Below are 13,698 nucleotides of genomic sequence, written 5' to 3' on the forward strand. Positions count from 1 at the left end.
GCTCCCCTCCCCCGGGCGTCTATGGCTGAACAAAGCCCTTGCAAATGAACGTATTCATTTTAGATCTCAGCCTCCTCAGCAGCTAGGATTACAGACTTGGCATCTGGCTACAATTTCACTTTTTCTTTCCTCTTCCCTTTCTCTTTCTTCCTCTTCCTCTTCTTCCTCCTCTTTTCTCAGCATCAAGAGAATGAACCCCCCCCCCCCCGCCCTGCCCCGCAGCATTGCACGGCCTGCTTCTTTGTAACTGTCTCCTATTCCCTCTTCCCAGAAAACCCCTGAGCTGCTTTCTCTTGCTATAGGTTGTTTTGCTTTTTTTAAAAACAATTTCATATGGGGAGTCTGACATTTTTCCCTCAGCTTAATTATTTTGTGATTCACCCATGTTCAGTGCATTTTAACACTTCTTTAATGTTTCTTCTTGTACCGAGTTCTATCCTACTGTCGGTGAACACCACACTCCCCGGTGCATGGACATTGAGCTTGCTGGCTGTTGGTAACAGCCACTGAAAACAGAGCTCCTACGATCACTCCCATGTACAACTTTGCATGGACGTATGCTGTTGGGCTCCTGCTACCTGTAAGGGCTGCCAGGAGGCCACGGCTCGGTTCAGGCAGAAGAGAGCTTATTGGGAGAACCAATAAACCCTCTGGTGAGATACAGAGATTTCAGGTGTTCTACACAAGAGGGATTGTTTTTTGTCAGTCATGGGGCTTGAACTCAGGGCCTGGGTGCTGTCCCTAAGCCTCTCGGTGCTCAAGGCTAGCCTAGTGGCCTACCACTTGAGCCACTTACAGCTCTTGAGTGATTAATTGGAGATAAGGAGTCTCACAAGGACTTTTCTGCCAGGCAGGCTTCAAACCATGATCCTCAGATCTCAGCCTCCCGAGTAGGGGATTTTGTGTGTATTAAGGCAATAGCACAAGGGTAAAAAGTACATGTGGCATTCAAGGAATAACAAACAGTCCTACTGGGAAAAGCAACTGGGAAAGACGGATGAGGACAAAAGGGCAGGCAGGCAGTTTTATCTTTGGACCAACCCAGGTGATAGAAACTTCCTCAAGATTCCATGTCTGGACATTCCATGTCATACCCCATCTTGTCACCAAGTCTTAATGGGGTTCGATCTCCAGTTCACCTGAGGTCTCCACAAGTAGACAGTATGGCTTGTTTCCACCACACTGCCAAGCCCAGTCCACTTGAGAGGCCGTCCCCCAGGCACTTTTCTTATTTTTACATAAAGTCCAAAGTAAAGAAACATTTGAAGTCAATGAAGGAATAAATCTCATCGCTCATTTCGCAGAGATCAAAATTTGAAGATGTGGACGGCTGCCCAGAAAGGAAAAAGAGCACATGCGGTGCGCCTCCCGGCTCAGGGGCGAGACCTCGTATGCGCCTCCCAGCTCAGGGGTGAGACCTCCCCGGCCTCTGTCCTTGGATCCGCCCGGGGCTCCCTCACTCAAGTGCAGCAAATTGTGTAGTTAGTGACAGCAACAATTTTGCAGAGAAAATGGTTATGTGTTTATGGAAGTTTAATGGCTCCAAATGTGTAAGGAAACCATTTACTAAACCCAGCCGAAGAAAGCAGAGCTGGGACCCCACCAGCTCTGGCAGATCACTGAGAAATACACCTCATAAAAGAAGCCCATTTGGGGTCACTGCCTCAGGGACAGGTGACCACCCGGGCTGGGCCTCGGTGCTCGGCTCCCTCTCTGTGGACTCAGAGTAACATACTCAGTCACAGCAGAGCTCCCAGGAAGTGGTACTTAGGTGGTTTTAAACTGATTAACGACCTTTGCTAGGTTCATCTCTTACTGTTTCTTCCCCGTTTCCTCCCCCGTCCCCACCTCAGAGGTTCAAGTCATTAGAGAACACGGAACCCAGCTACTCTTCTCTAAAAATCTCCTGCAACCTCCAATCTCCATGGAACTGCCTTCAACTGCTTTAGAGACAAGCATGTATTTAATTTTGGAACCAATTGGTTTGTTATTAATGCCAGGTGGATTTGCTCCCATGTACCCACGCAGACAGGCAGGTGACTCCAAGTTCTAGCCCCCATTTTAGGAGGGCAGTCTTTCCCAGAGAATACCACTTGAGCCTCAGTGTATGTATTGGTTATGGGAAGTGTCAAAACATGTGGGCATTATTATTATTATTATTAGTTGTGCGGCTTTGATGTTGAGTGGGGGCATACCAGAGGCCATGACTGGCTACCATTTGCATTTCATACCTGTTTTCAATGTTTTGAAAACACACAAGACTTCTTGAGTCTCCCCTGGGCTATTTGTGGGCCATCAAAGTTTACTTACCAACAGAGTGTCTGATGTCTGATCAGAATGACAGAAGGTGAGAGAAGAGCAGGGCATGTTGGGACACTTCCTGTCTTTCAGAGCGGAGAGAATGGAGCCTGGGGCTTAGCTGGGGGCAGGTGAAAACCCAGACAAGAAGAGCGAGAAGAGCGTGGATCCAGGGCTTCCTGGCTATCCTGAAGGGCCGGGGCGCTCGGGAGAAGATCCTGTGTGCTTTGTCAAATTGACAATTTCCTTTAGCAGGAAATAAAGGTTCAAACCGAGTTTCAGACCAACTACAGAGTAAGAAATAGCTTCACTTCTAAAAGACTCTGCTTTTGAAGACATTCAGCTTGTAACCTAATTTCACGTTGACAGAGTTTGTTTTGTTGCTTTTCCAGTTGCTGCCTAGAAATGTGTTTCATTATCTCCTGGGGAAACGGGCTGGGAGGGAGAGCAAGGAGCTCCAGTTCCCTGGGCCTCAAAGGTCCTACAAAAATAAAATAGTAAGTAAATGTAAAATAAATTACAAGGAATCCCAATGGACTTCCTGTTGTAAACACTCCACACCTCACACCACCCCCTTGCTATAGTACTTGTGGGGCTCTGGCCTGAACCTCCAGGTCCCATTTTATGAGCTCTGGGCAATGAGAAAACTCAAAAGAGCCAAGGATACACATCAGCATAAACCCAGGCATGGGTAGATTTCATACAAGGGAAAGCACTGATTGCAAAGAAAAGTTTTATCTACTTTCTCTCTTTCTCTCTCTCCCTCTTTACCTCCCTTACCCACCCCCCTCTCTCTTTTCAAGTGCTAATACTAGGGTTTAAACTCATGGCCTTGAGCTTTCTCTTAGCTTTCTTGCTCATGACTCATGTTTTACTGTGGTGTTCTACTTGAGTCACATCTCCAGTCTGACATTTGACTGGTTTACTTGAGATGGAGTCTTTCAGACTTTTCTGCCTTGGTTAGCTTTAAGCCTTGATCCTCTGGATTTCAGCCTCCTAAATACCTAGAATTATAGGCACAAGTCACCAACATTCAGCCTGGGCTCCTTTTAAGGTATATCTGCTTAAGACTTGTTTTAGCTTTCTAACATTTAAACTTTCCAGTGTTCAAACATGAAAACAGGACTTCAGATTTAAAAAGTAATGATAACAAAACGAGACTTCCTGGAATCGAAAGCATGAATTCAAAAGTCATCATTTTGAATACTGATATGAGAGGAAGAAATAACCCAGGCAACAGGAGGCTGGAAACTTTTTAATTGAGAAAGAGTACGAGAGCAGTCAGTCGGGAGGAGAGACACAGGGCTGAGTCTCCCCACAGCGCCACTGGCATGTGGAAACGAGGTTACTTGACGTCACACAAAAGGGCCACGCCCCTCAGGATCCAGTGATCCGGGGCCAACACTGTTCGCAAATATACCACAGTGATGAAAGTCAGGTCGGTGCGTCTGGGTTTCTTGTAAATGGGACACACGTACAGTTTGGGGTCCTTGGGCGCCGTGGAGTTAATCGCAAAGATGTGGAGCACAGGCAGCTGTGTGAAGAGCACCTTGGGGGTGGATTCTGTGAGCTTCCCGTTCCTCCGGTCCCAGCCTGCGCCATCCATGTACAACCCATAAATATACACGCCTTCCTGGAAGAGTCAAGCGTGAAGGAATAGGAGATGTAAAAAAAAATCAGAGGTGCTGCAAGATGGGTATCTATTAGTGTCATAAAGGTTTGTCCACTTGGAAAGAAAACATATGCTAGTCTTAAATCAGATGAAGAAAACATACTGGGTACGTCGTATTTATGAAACACTGGGCCCCGCTTCTTCCTGCAGCATCTAGGCCAGAGAACCATGCAGACATGCATGTGGGTGGTGGCTGCTGGCGTGTGGGTGGCACACCTGGGCAACGGAAGGACCAAATCACCTCCACAGGAGGTGTAGGTCTCTGAAAGGGGCTGTTTGAGTTGGTGGAAAATGGGGGCAAAGAACAGGGTATGGAACTAGTGTCACAAGGGATCTCAGGCTGAGCCAGCCGGCCTAGCAAACTCCCTTCTCTCAAATTCTACCTCGACATAAGATGACGTGAGGTTAGAGCGCCCCCACAGGCCAGGAGTGGTACAGCCAGGGGGCATAGGAAGCAAGGGAGGGAGAGTTGTTCCAGGGTTCTCTCATATAATAGGACTTGCCTTTCTGGTCCTCACCTGTATAACTGGGGAGATGGGACACACATGTACGGGGGGGGGGAATTAAAAGCCTGAGTTGAACAGCAGCAGGCTGCCTGGTGAACAGTTCTAAGTAAACCCAGTGACTTCGAGGAGAGAGGTCACAGGGACCGAGATGCTCAGGAACTCTCGTGGAGGTCCTGGCCCTGAAAGGTGGGCTGTGTTTGGAAAGATGGAGGAAAGAGGACGGGCGTTCTGGGCAGGAGCGGTGCTACAGAGCAGAGCAGGATGCGTAGAGAGGGTCCAATGGTTATAAAATAAGTTAGGGCTGGAGCATGGGAGTCTGATGAAGGGTCTGAACTTTATCTTACAGGCACCAGGGAGCCTCTTAAAAGAAGAGAAAGGCTCAAGGATCACTGGGGAGCTCGTAAAGTAGGTATTTATGGAGAAGATGTGAACATTTTTCCATTTCCAGTGACAATCGGGTAAAAGCAAATGTAGGTTAAAATAAAGGACAGGGAGATTAACTATGAAGTGTGATTTTAATCCCTTGGCTAACAGAATGAGGACTATATAAATTTTTAAAACTTTTTATGTATTGCCATCAATTAGTTGTACATGGCGTTTCTTTTTCTTTTTCTTTTTCTTTTTTTTGGTCGGTCGTGAGGCTTGAACTCTGGGCTTGGATGCTGTCCCTCAGCTCTTCAGCTCAAGGACAGCACTCTACCGCTTGAACCACTTCCGGTTTTCTAGTGGTTTATTGGAGATAAGAGTCTCACGGAGTTTCCTGCCCGGGCTGTCTTTGAACCGCGATCTTCAGATCTCAGCCTCTTGAGTAGCTAGGGTGACAGGTGTGAGCACCAGTGCCCGGCATGGGTTTCATTTTGACCTGTCCATATACGCACACAAGCTGCTTTGATTAGACTCAGACCTTCCACCCTTCTCATCCCAAAGCAGCATTCACAAGCTTCAAGGTTCCATTGTCACATGTATATACAAGGTATTTTAGCCATATTCACTTGCCTTCGACCTCTCCATAGCTCCCCCGCCCCCCATAAAACCCTCACCCCAGACAGGATCTGTTTTACATTGTTGCCCTTTGTTATTTTTAGTATGTGCTAAGAAAAGGAAACAAGGAATACTTCAGAGTTGTGAGTCATCCCTGCACAGCGGCCATGCTAATCTCTTCTGCATCTTCCCAAGTCCAGTACCTGTGCTGCCAAGGCTATCATGTGCACTTTATTTTTTGAGCCACTAATTGAGGCACATGACCATAGACATAGCAAAATCATAGACAGTACCCAGAAATCAAGACTTAGTCTTCCTCTCATTAGCTTAGTGGTTGACAGTTACCTGTATAAAGAATAGATAAGCCAGGTGCTGGGAAGGTGGCTCAGTGGTAGAGTGCTTGCCTTGCATGCCTGAGGCCCTGGGTTCGATTCCTCAGCACCACATAAGCAAAAAGAAAAAAGCCGGAAGTGGCGCTGTGGCTCAAGTGGTAGAGTGCTAGCCTTGAGCTGAAGAGCTAAGGGACAGCGCCCAGGCCCAGAGTTCAGGCCCCACAACCAGACCCCCCCCCCAAAAAAAGTGGCAGAGCACTAGCCTTGAGCAAAAAAGAGCACAGGGACACTGGTTAGGTCCTGAGTTCAAGTCCCATAACCAACAATAAAAAAAATACATTGTAGGAGCCATCCTATGGTGAATGTCCTGTTCTCTAGGTTCCTTATAATCTTAGGAAGCTAAAAATCATTGTCAGAAGTATGGTAGATGAAAAGTATCATTCTCAAGATCACATGAATCTCGGAACCTTGGAATGTATTTGGAATTGAGAACTGGGGTATTCTGACATGGCTGGTATGCTTCTATTCTGCAATCTCAAAGTCACTTCCCAGGGTTCCGGCATGCCAGGTCCATTGGTTTCTGTTGCCTTCAGCTCCGCTGCCCACAGGGCATGCTGTGAGCAGCCCACATAAAGCAGGCAGGAGATCACAGGGAAATCCTTCTATTCAAACCCAGAATTAGAAAGCAAGGCAGCCTTGGAGGTCTGGGGCCTGCCAGACAGGCAGTGATAGAGAGAGCTCTTCTGCTCACAAAGGAAGAAAAACCTTCAGAACAACCAAGCAAGCTGATGCAAGCGAGCACTGCGGGTCAGACCTTGAACTTCCATCCCAGCCCTAGAACGGGCCCGCTCCACCTACCGCAGGAGGCGACACGATTTCCTCCTTGGTCTGCCGCAGCACGTCATTGTGAATGGTCACCGTGTCCAGAGCCCAGCCTTTGTGGGCACGGGTCACTTCTTGCCTCATTGCCGTGAGGAATCCTTCAGGAAAAAGCAGATAAGACTTTGGTGCCTTAGTATAGTCCGTGTGAGAAACACAGTGGAGGCAATGGCGAGTGTTACTGGTAATCACTCTAAACTGTTGCAGCCGTCCCACAAGGAAGCTGACACTGAATCCCGTGGGGCCCATTCTCCCACTGTTTTATTTCTAAATCTTTCCCATCAGTTGACAGCTGAACAGCACCCTTGCTGCAGCCTCAGCCTGAGCCTCAGTTCCACAGTCCCCTGGGATCTCAATCTCTCAGATCCGATGGGGGTCACAGCCCAATCCAACTCATAGTCTGTCAGAGAACACATATCAAACGTGTGACGGGAATGGCAAAGTATTCTGAGAAACAGTATTCCAATTAGACTCAAATCAAACCATTATCAGGCTTCTATTTGCTATAATGGAACAATTTCATTTCGTCTAAGGAAATAAGACATAATGCTATAATAGGAAACCTGACTTTCAATTTGATCAAACAAAGCAATCACACCGGAAAGGAAAACTACATATTTTAATGTGCATAATACAGTTATTTTAGGATAATACGTGGGTCCGTATCTTATGGCCTTTCTTTAAACTTAATATTTGCAAATCAGGCCATTCAATTCAATAAGAGAAGTCTTTGTTGGAGACGTGCATGTGATGTTAGGAAAGAAAATATCGGTTTCAAAATGACTTCAAAACCTTCAGTGTTTTATGTGACTTACCTATTGTATTTGGGCTATCTACCGGTTAGATGTTGAAAATCATGAATCTCTCCAGGAAATGAAGTTCTGGAATGTGTATGCCCTGCCACTCTTAGTGAAGTCCAAGAGCCAACCCAGTACATTCCGACACCAAAAGGTAAGCGCGATGGTGGTGTTTCATTGGGTTTGAACGGAAGTCAGAAGAAGGCACGGGGCAAAGTGCAGTCACAGGCACCAAGTAAAGCTTGGGGCTGAAGGAGAGAAGAGCTCCTAGCCTGGTTTCACCAAGAGGATCCACTTCTCCCCATGACGACAGCCGGCACTTGAAGGGGAAGCTCCCGGGGCCATCCTTTCATTCGCTGGTCAGCTCCCTCTGCAGTGGCCACTGTGTACCAAGCACCATGCTGGATGGAGTGACTGACCAGGGTTGGGAAGGTGGCTCAGTGGTAGAGCACTTGCCTTGCATGTCTGAGGCCCACATAAGCACAAAAAAAAAAAAAGGAGTGACTGACCAAAAAGCTGAAGAGGAGGCCATCTGTGGAACCTGCATTCGTGGCTCTCGGTCTAGAGGGTGCGTGGAGGGAGACAGATAGGATGCTGACAGGTTATGAAGGAAGGTCTGAAGAGTCCTCAGGAAGACAACTTCAGGAAAGCTTCATTGAGAAGCTTGGATGTCAGTGTTGATAGGGGCATAGGAGTCTGCTGGATGGGGTAATGCCTCTTAGAAGACCTGTGGCAGGGCAGGGTGGTGAGGCTACTGGGACTCAAGGGTGCCGGCTACAGTCAGAACCAAGGCAGAGGGCAGCAAGCACAGCTCACAGGCTGTGGCTGGGTGGTGATGTGGACAGGCTGCGTCGTTGAAAGCTTATTCCTCAAAGTAACCTCTTCCTCAGGATTTGGAGTGGAAAAGCAAGGCCTTTGCACATATCCAGGAGAAAAGTTCATCAATCATCCAGCAGAGAAGAATGCCTCGTGCCGGGTGCTGAGCACGGCGTGAGCTCTCTGCAGAGCCGAGAGGTGAGCGAGGCAGCATGTGATTTTGCTGACTTCCATGTAAAATACGAAGACTCCCATATTTTAATAATACAGCACTTTGTATGTTCACCAACCAGCGGTATGATAGATAGATCCACAACAATAAAATTCAATTTTTCAGTCCCTCCGTGAAAAAGTCATTTTCATCAGTCAACATTATGTGTTCATCCATGTGATGTAGAAGACCCTGTATATCTTGAGTAGAGCATGTAGAATTAAATTGACCCTATTTTACGATAGTTTAAAACCCACCACTGATGTATGAGTCCGTGAGGTCATACTGTGCAAGACATCCAGCCTGGTCTTAACCACCTATCTGCACAAGTTGAGTCATTTAATTTTTTTTTCTTGTCAAGATTTTTTAACATCCAACTAAAGTGCAAAATTGACCTCACTCTATATTGCTCTCTGGGCAGTGGCAGAGGTGTCGGATGACGAATGAGCTGGGTTCTCTCTAACCTAGCAGCCTGCTGCGTGGGTTTCAGCCATGGCCATGGCTCCAGGGAGCATTTCCCATCTTCTCCAGTCGGTTTCCTGATGCTTACGGGCATTTTTTTTTTTTTTTTTTTTTTTTTTTAGTATGCCAACAGACAGAATCTGGAGTGCATGTCGGCTTCAATGATTAAGAGAGGAAAATGTGAAATAAATGTACGTGAGCGGAAGGGAGAGAGCTGTCCGATGGATCATTCCACCTCCCACAACCTGGAGAAAATAACATGCTGTTTTTCAAGTCTTAATGGTTCAAGTCTCGAGTTTCTGAAAAAGAATGTGATCTTGGGGCATTTGGTGGCTAGTGACTCTGCTGAAGGGTTCAGGGTTGAATTAAAACAATGAGTGGGTGCTGGGAAGGTGGCTCATTGGTAGAGCGCTTGCCTAGCTTGCTTGAGGCCCTGGGTTCGATTCCTCAGCACCACATAAGCAGGAAAGAAAAAGCCGTAAGTGGCGCTGTGGCTCAAGTGGTAGAGTGCTAGCCTTGAGCTGAAGAGCTGAGGGACAGCGTCCAGGCCCAGAGTTCAGGCCCCACGACCGGACCCCCCCCCCAAAAAAACCCAAAGAAACAAAAAACAATGAGTGGCCATCTTTCTTAGGGATGGAGGTCAATTCTAATCAAGAGCTGTCCTTTCTAAAGACTACATCACTTTTGAGGACTATTGTTACAGTTTTCTTTGTAAGAGCCTTAAGATTAAGTAACTTATGTTTTTGGTGTAAATTTAGTTTTTAATCATTTTGACAGATGGAAAAGCAATTTATATGTTCATAATTTGAAGGGAAAGAAAAAACCCCAAAAGTTGGTGAAAGTCTGCAACAATAATAACCTATTCTTCATGAGAGTTAATCGCCCACATGAAATGGGTGATGTATTTAAAATGCTTTGAGTATTTAAACATCTAAGTTGCATGTGGTCTAAATGAGATGCTTAAAAAGGAAAACTTTCCCTTCAAGTTCATAAAACAAAATGAGTTCTGGGGCTGGGAAGGCGGCTCAGTGGTGGAGTGCTTGCCTTGTATGCCTGAGGCTCTGGGTTCGATTCTTCAGTACCACATAAGCAAAAAGAAAAAAGCTGGAAGTGGCGCTGTGGCTCAAGTGGTAGAGTGCTAGCCTTGAGCTGAAGAGCGGAGAGACAGCGCGCAGGCCCAGAGTTCAGGCCCCATGACTGGACCAAAAAAAAAAAAAAAAAAACCCAAAACACCAAAATGAGTTCTTAAAACATTGGTTCAGCTTATTCAAGTATCACTTTTGAGCTAGGATTATACTTTGGAAGCCCATGATGCTGGTAATCACACATCTCAGTAACTTAATTACTGCTGCCTGATGTGTGCGATCAGTTGGCTTAAAGAAAGTGGTGGTGTGCTTTAAGTGCTATTTCCTACAAGGTCCTAGACAAGGCAGAAGAAATAGCTACTCAGGAAGGTTGCTCGTCTCAACTTTAAAAGGAGCTGGTTGGCATTCTGTGGTGACAGGGCTGTACCAGTCAAAGGCAACTTGCTTTTTTTTCTCTAATGAATGACCTGGTCCTTGTGTAATGGGCCCTAGGTTGTGCAGTATTTCCTGTCTAAACAGTTACCGAGCCTCCAGAAGCATCTTTGAAGATGAGGAGAAATGATGTTCCTGCCACCAGTTTATGACAGGCAGTTTTTTCCCCACATGAGAAGCAAATGTAGCTCATTGGTGAGTTAAATAAAGGTCGGAAATCACCGAGTAAAGATGGAGTTGTCAACGCAGTTGAACGAATAAAAACAAGGGACTGGGCATCTTTTGTGACTCCTTGCTGGATGTTGGAAGGCAGACATGGGAGACTAAAGAAGGCAGGGGAAGCTGCAGATTCCTAGACCAGAATGAGAATCCCTGGGAGGAAGGAGACACCGAAGGCATCTTCACAGGGTAAGGAACGTGGAGGGCCCTGGTGAGAGATGCCGGTTCTAACTATAACATAGGCCTGCTAGCCTCAAACCCAGCGCGGGCACCTGGGGACGGGGGTGGGGGGGGTGAGGGGGGAAGGGGGGTGGGTTCCTGTGAAGAAAGATGCTCTGTGGCTCCCCTTGTCGAGGAAGGCACAGCGGGGCACCACCTTGAAAGAAGGTGCGACACATTGAGAATGTATTAAAGGCACCCCTGGGCAAGCCTGCGGCGGAAGGAAGGCACGCCTAGGAACAGCTGCTCAGTACAAAACTCAAGCTAGGTCGCCGACAGTCGCCGACCCGGGAGACGGCAGGCTCGGGCAACAGCACAGAAGGAGCTGGGGAAAGGGTCGGGCCCTGCTGCTGGCGTGGTGCTCATGTCCTGAGATTTAAATCCCCTCCTGGACTCCTTGTGCTGCTTTATGCCTCTCTCCATTGACCTCCAATGCTACATTTCCCCTTCATCCGAAACCTCTCCCGTCTCCCCTCTGCCTCACCACACGTTTCTCTCTACCTTCTCGCCCTTGCTGAAACCTGGCTCAGCCCTGCAGACTTTTCCCTTCCCAGATGGTCCTCGTTCCCTTAGGCGGATCTCTACGGTCTGGCGTCCACCACGTCTCCCCCAACTTGCGGGTCTTTCAGAGCCTCAGGCCCCTCCCATCTTTGACGTTGCCATTTTAAAACTTATCAACTCCACCCCTTTTCTTTGCTTCCTTTCCTGGTTAGGGTAAAGCCATCTTTCTCGTCACCTGCCAGACAAAACCAAACTGGATGAATCTTAATACCTCCCTTTGTGTACCAACAGCGGCTGCCAAAGGATGCCAGGAAACCCACACAGCCCCCAGGAACCTCGGGGGGGTTCTCAAAGGCACTCCGCACCTCCTCCCACACTCCTCATTAGCCTTTATCCTTGAGGGCCCACCGTGCTCCTGGAAATCTCCAACATCTTCTTGCTCTCAAGGCAACCTTGCCACTTTCTTCAAACAGAAAATGAGAGCAGCAGGTGGGAGCTCCTACTTCCTGCCACCAAGCCTACTCTTCCTATCCACTCTGAGCATGCATGGCCATCCCTTCCCTCTTCCTTCCTCCTGAAATGGGCGAGGGGTCCTGGAGTCCCTCCACCCACAAGTTCTGTGGCATGCATCCCCCCCCTCCTGCTTCTTTCACCCCCTAGCTGGTATCCTATGCTCTCCTGGCTTCCCTTTCCCAACCTGTCTGGGGGTGGGGGGTGGGCAGGGGGCATTCACTAGATTCCTCATAGTCTTGAGGGTGGGACCCAGGGAAACAAAGCCAAATTCCAATGGTGGTGGTCTGGGAGAAAGATGACCCAATTATGGCTCTCATGTGGGTAGTCATAGGAAGATGGAATGCATTGGCAGTTGGAAAAAAGAATCAGAATCATACACTGGGATTCTGGGTAAGTCGGCCATAGGTAGAGACTATGGATGAACCTTGGAGGATGGCTGAGGTCGTCAGCAAGAGGACTGAGGCCAAGGGCAGACCTGGCCTAAGAAAAGCCCCCAAAGTGGGCTAAAGCAACAGCCTCCTGGAAGGCAGGAAGAGGTGCCAAGGAAGGGCATGAGTGGAAATCAAGGGTTCAAAGAGTTTCCACAACCAGCATCCAACTGTAATCAAGGGAATGGACTTAGTGGGAAGACCTGGGCATGGCGGGCCTTGGGGCCTTGGGGAGGGCAGTGGGCATGGCCAGCCCAAGTGTGAGGAAAGTACCCAAGTGCGAGGCTAGAGTCACTGGAGCTCTGGTTGCGACTGGTCAGTGCCTCAAAGCTCCTTGCGGAGGAGGTGCTGCTGGCTCAGGGGCGTTTCGGACATAGCCAGTCTCATGGGACAGGGCAGTTAGTGCTGTGATTCAAATTCCATTCGCTCAGATTCTCACAGATATGACGGGCCGCTTTGTTTGGGGAGTGTTAAGATTTGCCTTCCAATTCTGATGTTCCCTTAAGCCTCGGCATGCATTTCTACCTCAACCAACAGCAGCTGTTAGAGCTACTGCCATACAAGCAATCAGAACTGCAGCTGGCCAATGCCATGTTCCCTGAAAACAAATACACTGACCAGAGTGTCAATGCTTTTTTACAGAAACACAAGGGAACAGGACAAAAGTGACCCATCTCCTTGCTATTGTGAGATTCCCCCTTAAAGTGAAAAAACAATCTCAATTTATATGAAAGAATACTAAGTCAGTATTGGTATTTGCTACAATACACTAACATGGCCTGTCAAAGTACTAAAGGGAAAAAAACCCAAATGCAGTTTGGCATCTAAGTGGCATTAAGCTCCACCCTGAGTGAAACATTTGGAAAATAATAACACTGCGTGATTTGATCTGGAACAGAGGTGTGAGCCTCCACTCTTCCACACCATTAGCACCTGTGAGTCATGACTGGCATCATGTGGCAAAACATGGCTGTCTATTAAAAGATTTCACAGAGCAGTCGAGGCCCTAGTGTTCAAAGCCATTAAGCACATTCCCATATACAGCATACACACACACACACACACACACACACACACACACACTCACACTCAAACACACACACACACACACACATGTACTCATAAACACACACACATACAATCGAAATCATGATACCCTAAGAAAGGTGTACCCGTGGGAAAAAAGACCAAAACAAATCCTCTGAGAACATAAAGGGCAAGATATTGAACAGGATGTGATACAGGCACCCACGATTTCTTGGAAAAACCAGCTAAAGACTAAGGCTCTCCTGGCCCCCAGGGAGGCAGATCTACTCCCCCCAAATGCTGTGTCACTGAACAAACATC

General features: G+C 47.7%; 1 protein-coding gene and 1 long non-coding RNA gene across 4 annotated transcripts in view; one reads left to right on the forward strand and one right to left on the reverse strand.

Moving 5' to 3' along the window:
• Nucleotides 1–3,547: 3,547 nt before the first annotated feature.
• Nucleotides 3,548–13,698, reverse strand: part of Dnah8 (dynein axonemal heavy chain 8) — a 205,509-nt gene continuing 195,358 nt past the window's right edge. For both annotated transcript variants that reach the window (XM_070023840.1, XM_070023841.1), the window contains exons 92-93: nucleotides 6,648–6,769; nucleotides 3,548–3,931 (exon numbers count right to left, since the gene is read on the reverse strand). In XM_070023840.1, the coding sequence (XP_069879941.1) occupies nucleotides 3,644–3,931; nucleotides 6,648–6,769 (410 nt within the window). In that variant the 3' untranslated portion in view covers nucleotides 3,548–3,643. The remainder of the gene's footprint in view (nucleotides 3,932–6,647; nucleotides 6,770–13,698) is intronic.
• Nucleotides 6,336–9,198, forward strand: LOC138828100 (uncharacterized). 2 transcript variants are annotated; one of them, XR_011372211.1, is made up of 4 exons: nucleotides 6,336–6,852; nucleotides 7,513–7,619; nucleotides 8,356–8,479; nucleotides 9,077–9,198. It is a non-coding gene; the product is annotated as an uncharacterized lncRNA (long non-coding RNA). The 2 variants fall into 2 exon arrangements; XR_011372210.1 differs by having other exon boundaries at nucleotides 7,539–7,619.

Source organism: Dipodomys merriami, unplaced genomic scaffold (assembly GCF_024711535.1).
Source record: "Dipodomys merriami isolate MVZ:Mamm:240054 unplaced genomic scaffold, mDipMer1.0.p SCAF_16, whole genome shotgun sequence".
NCBI lineage: Eukaryota > Metazoa > Chordata > Mammalia > Rodentia > Heteromyidae > Dipodomys > Dipodomys merriami.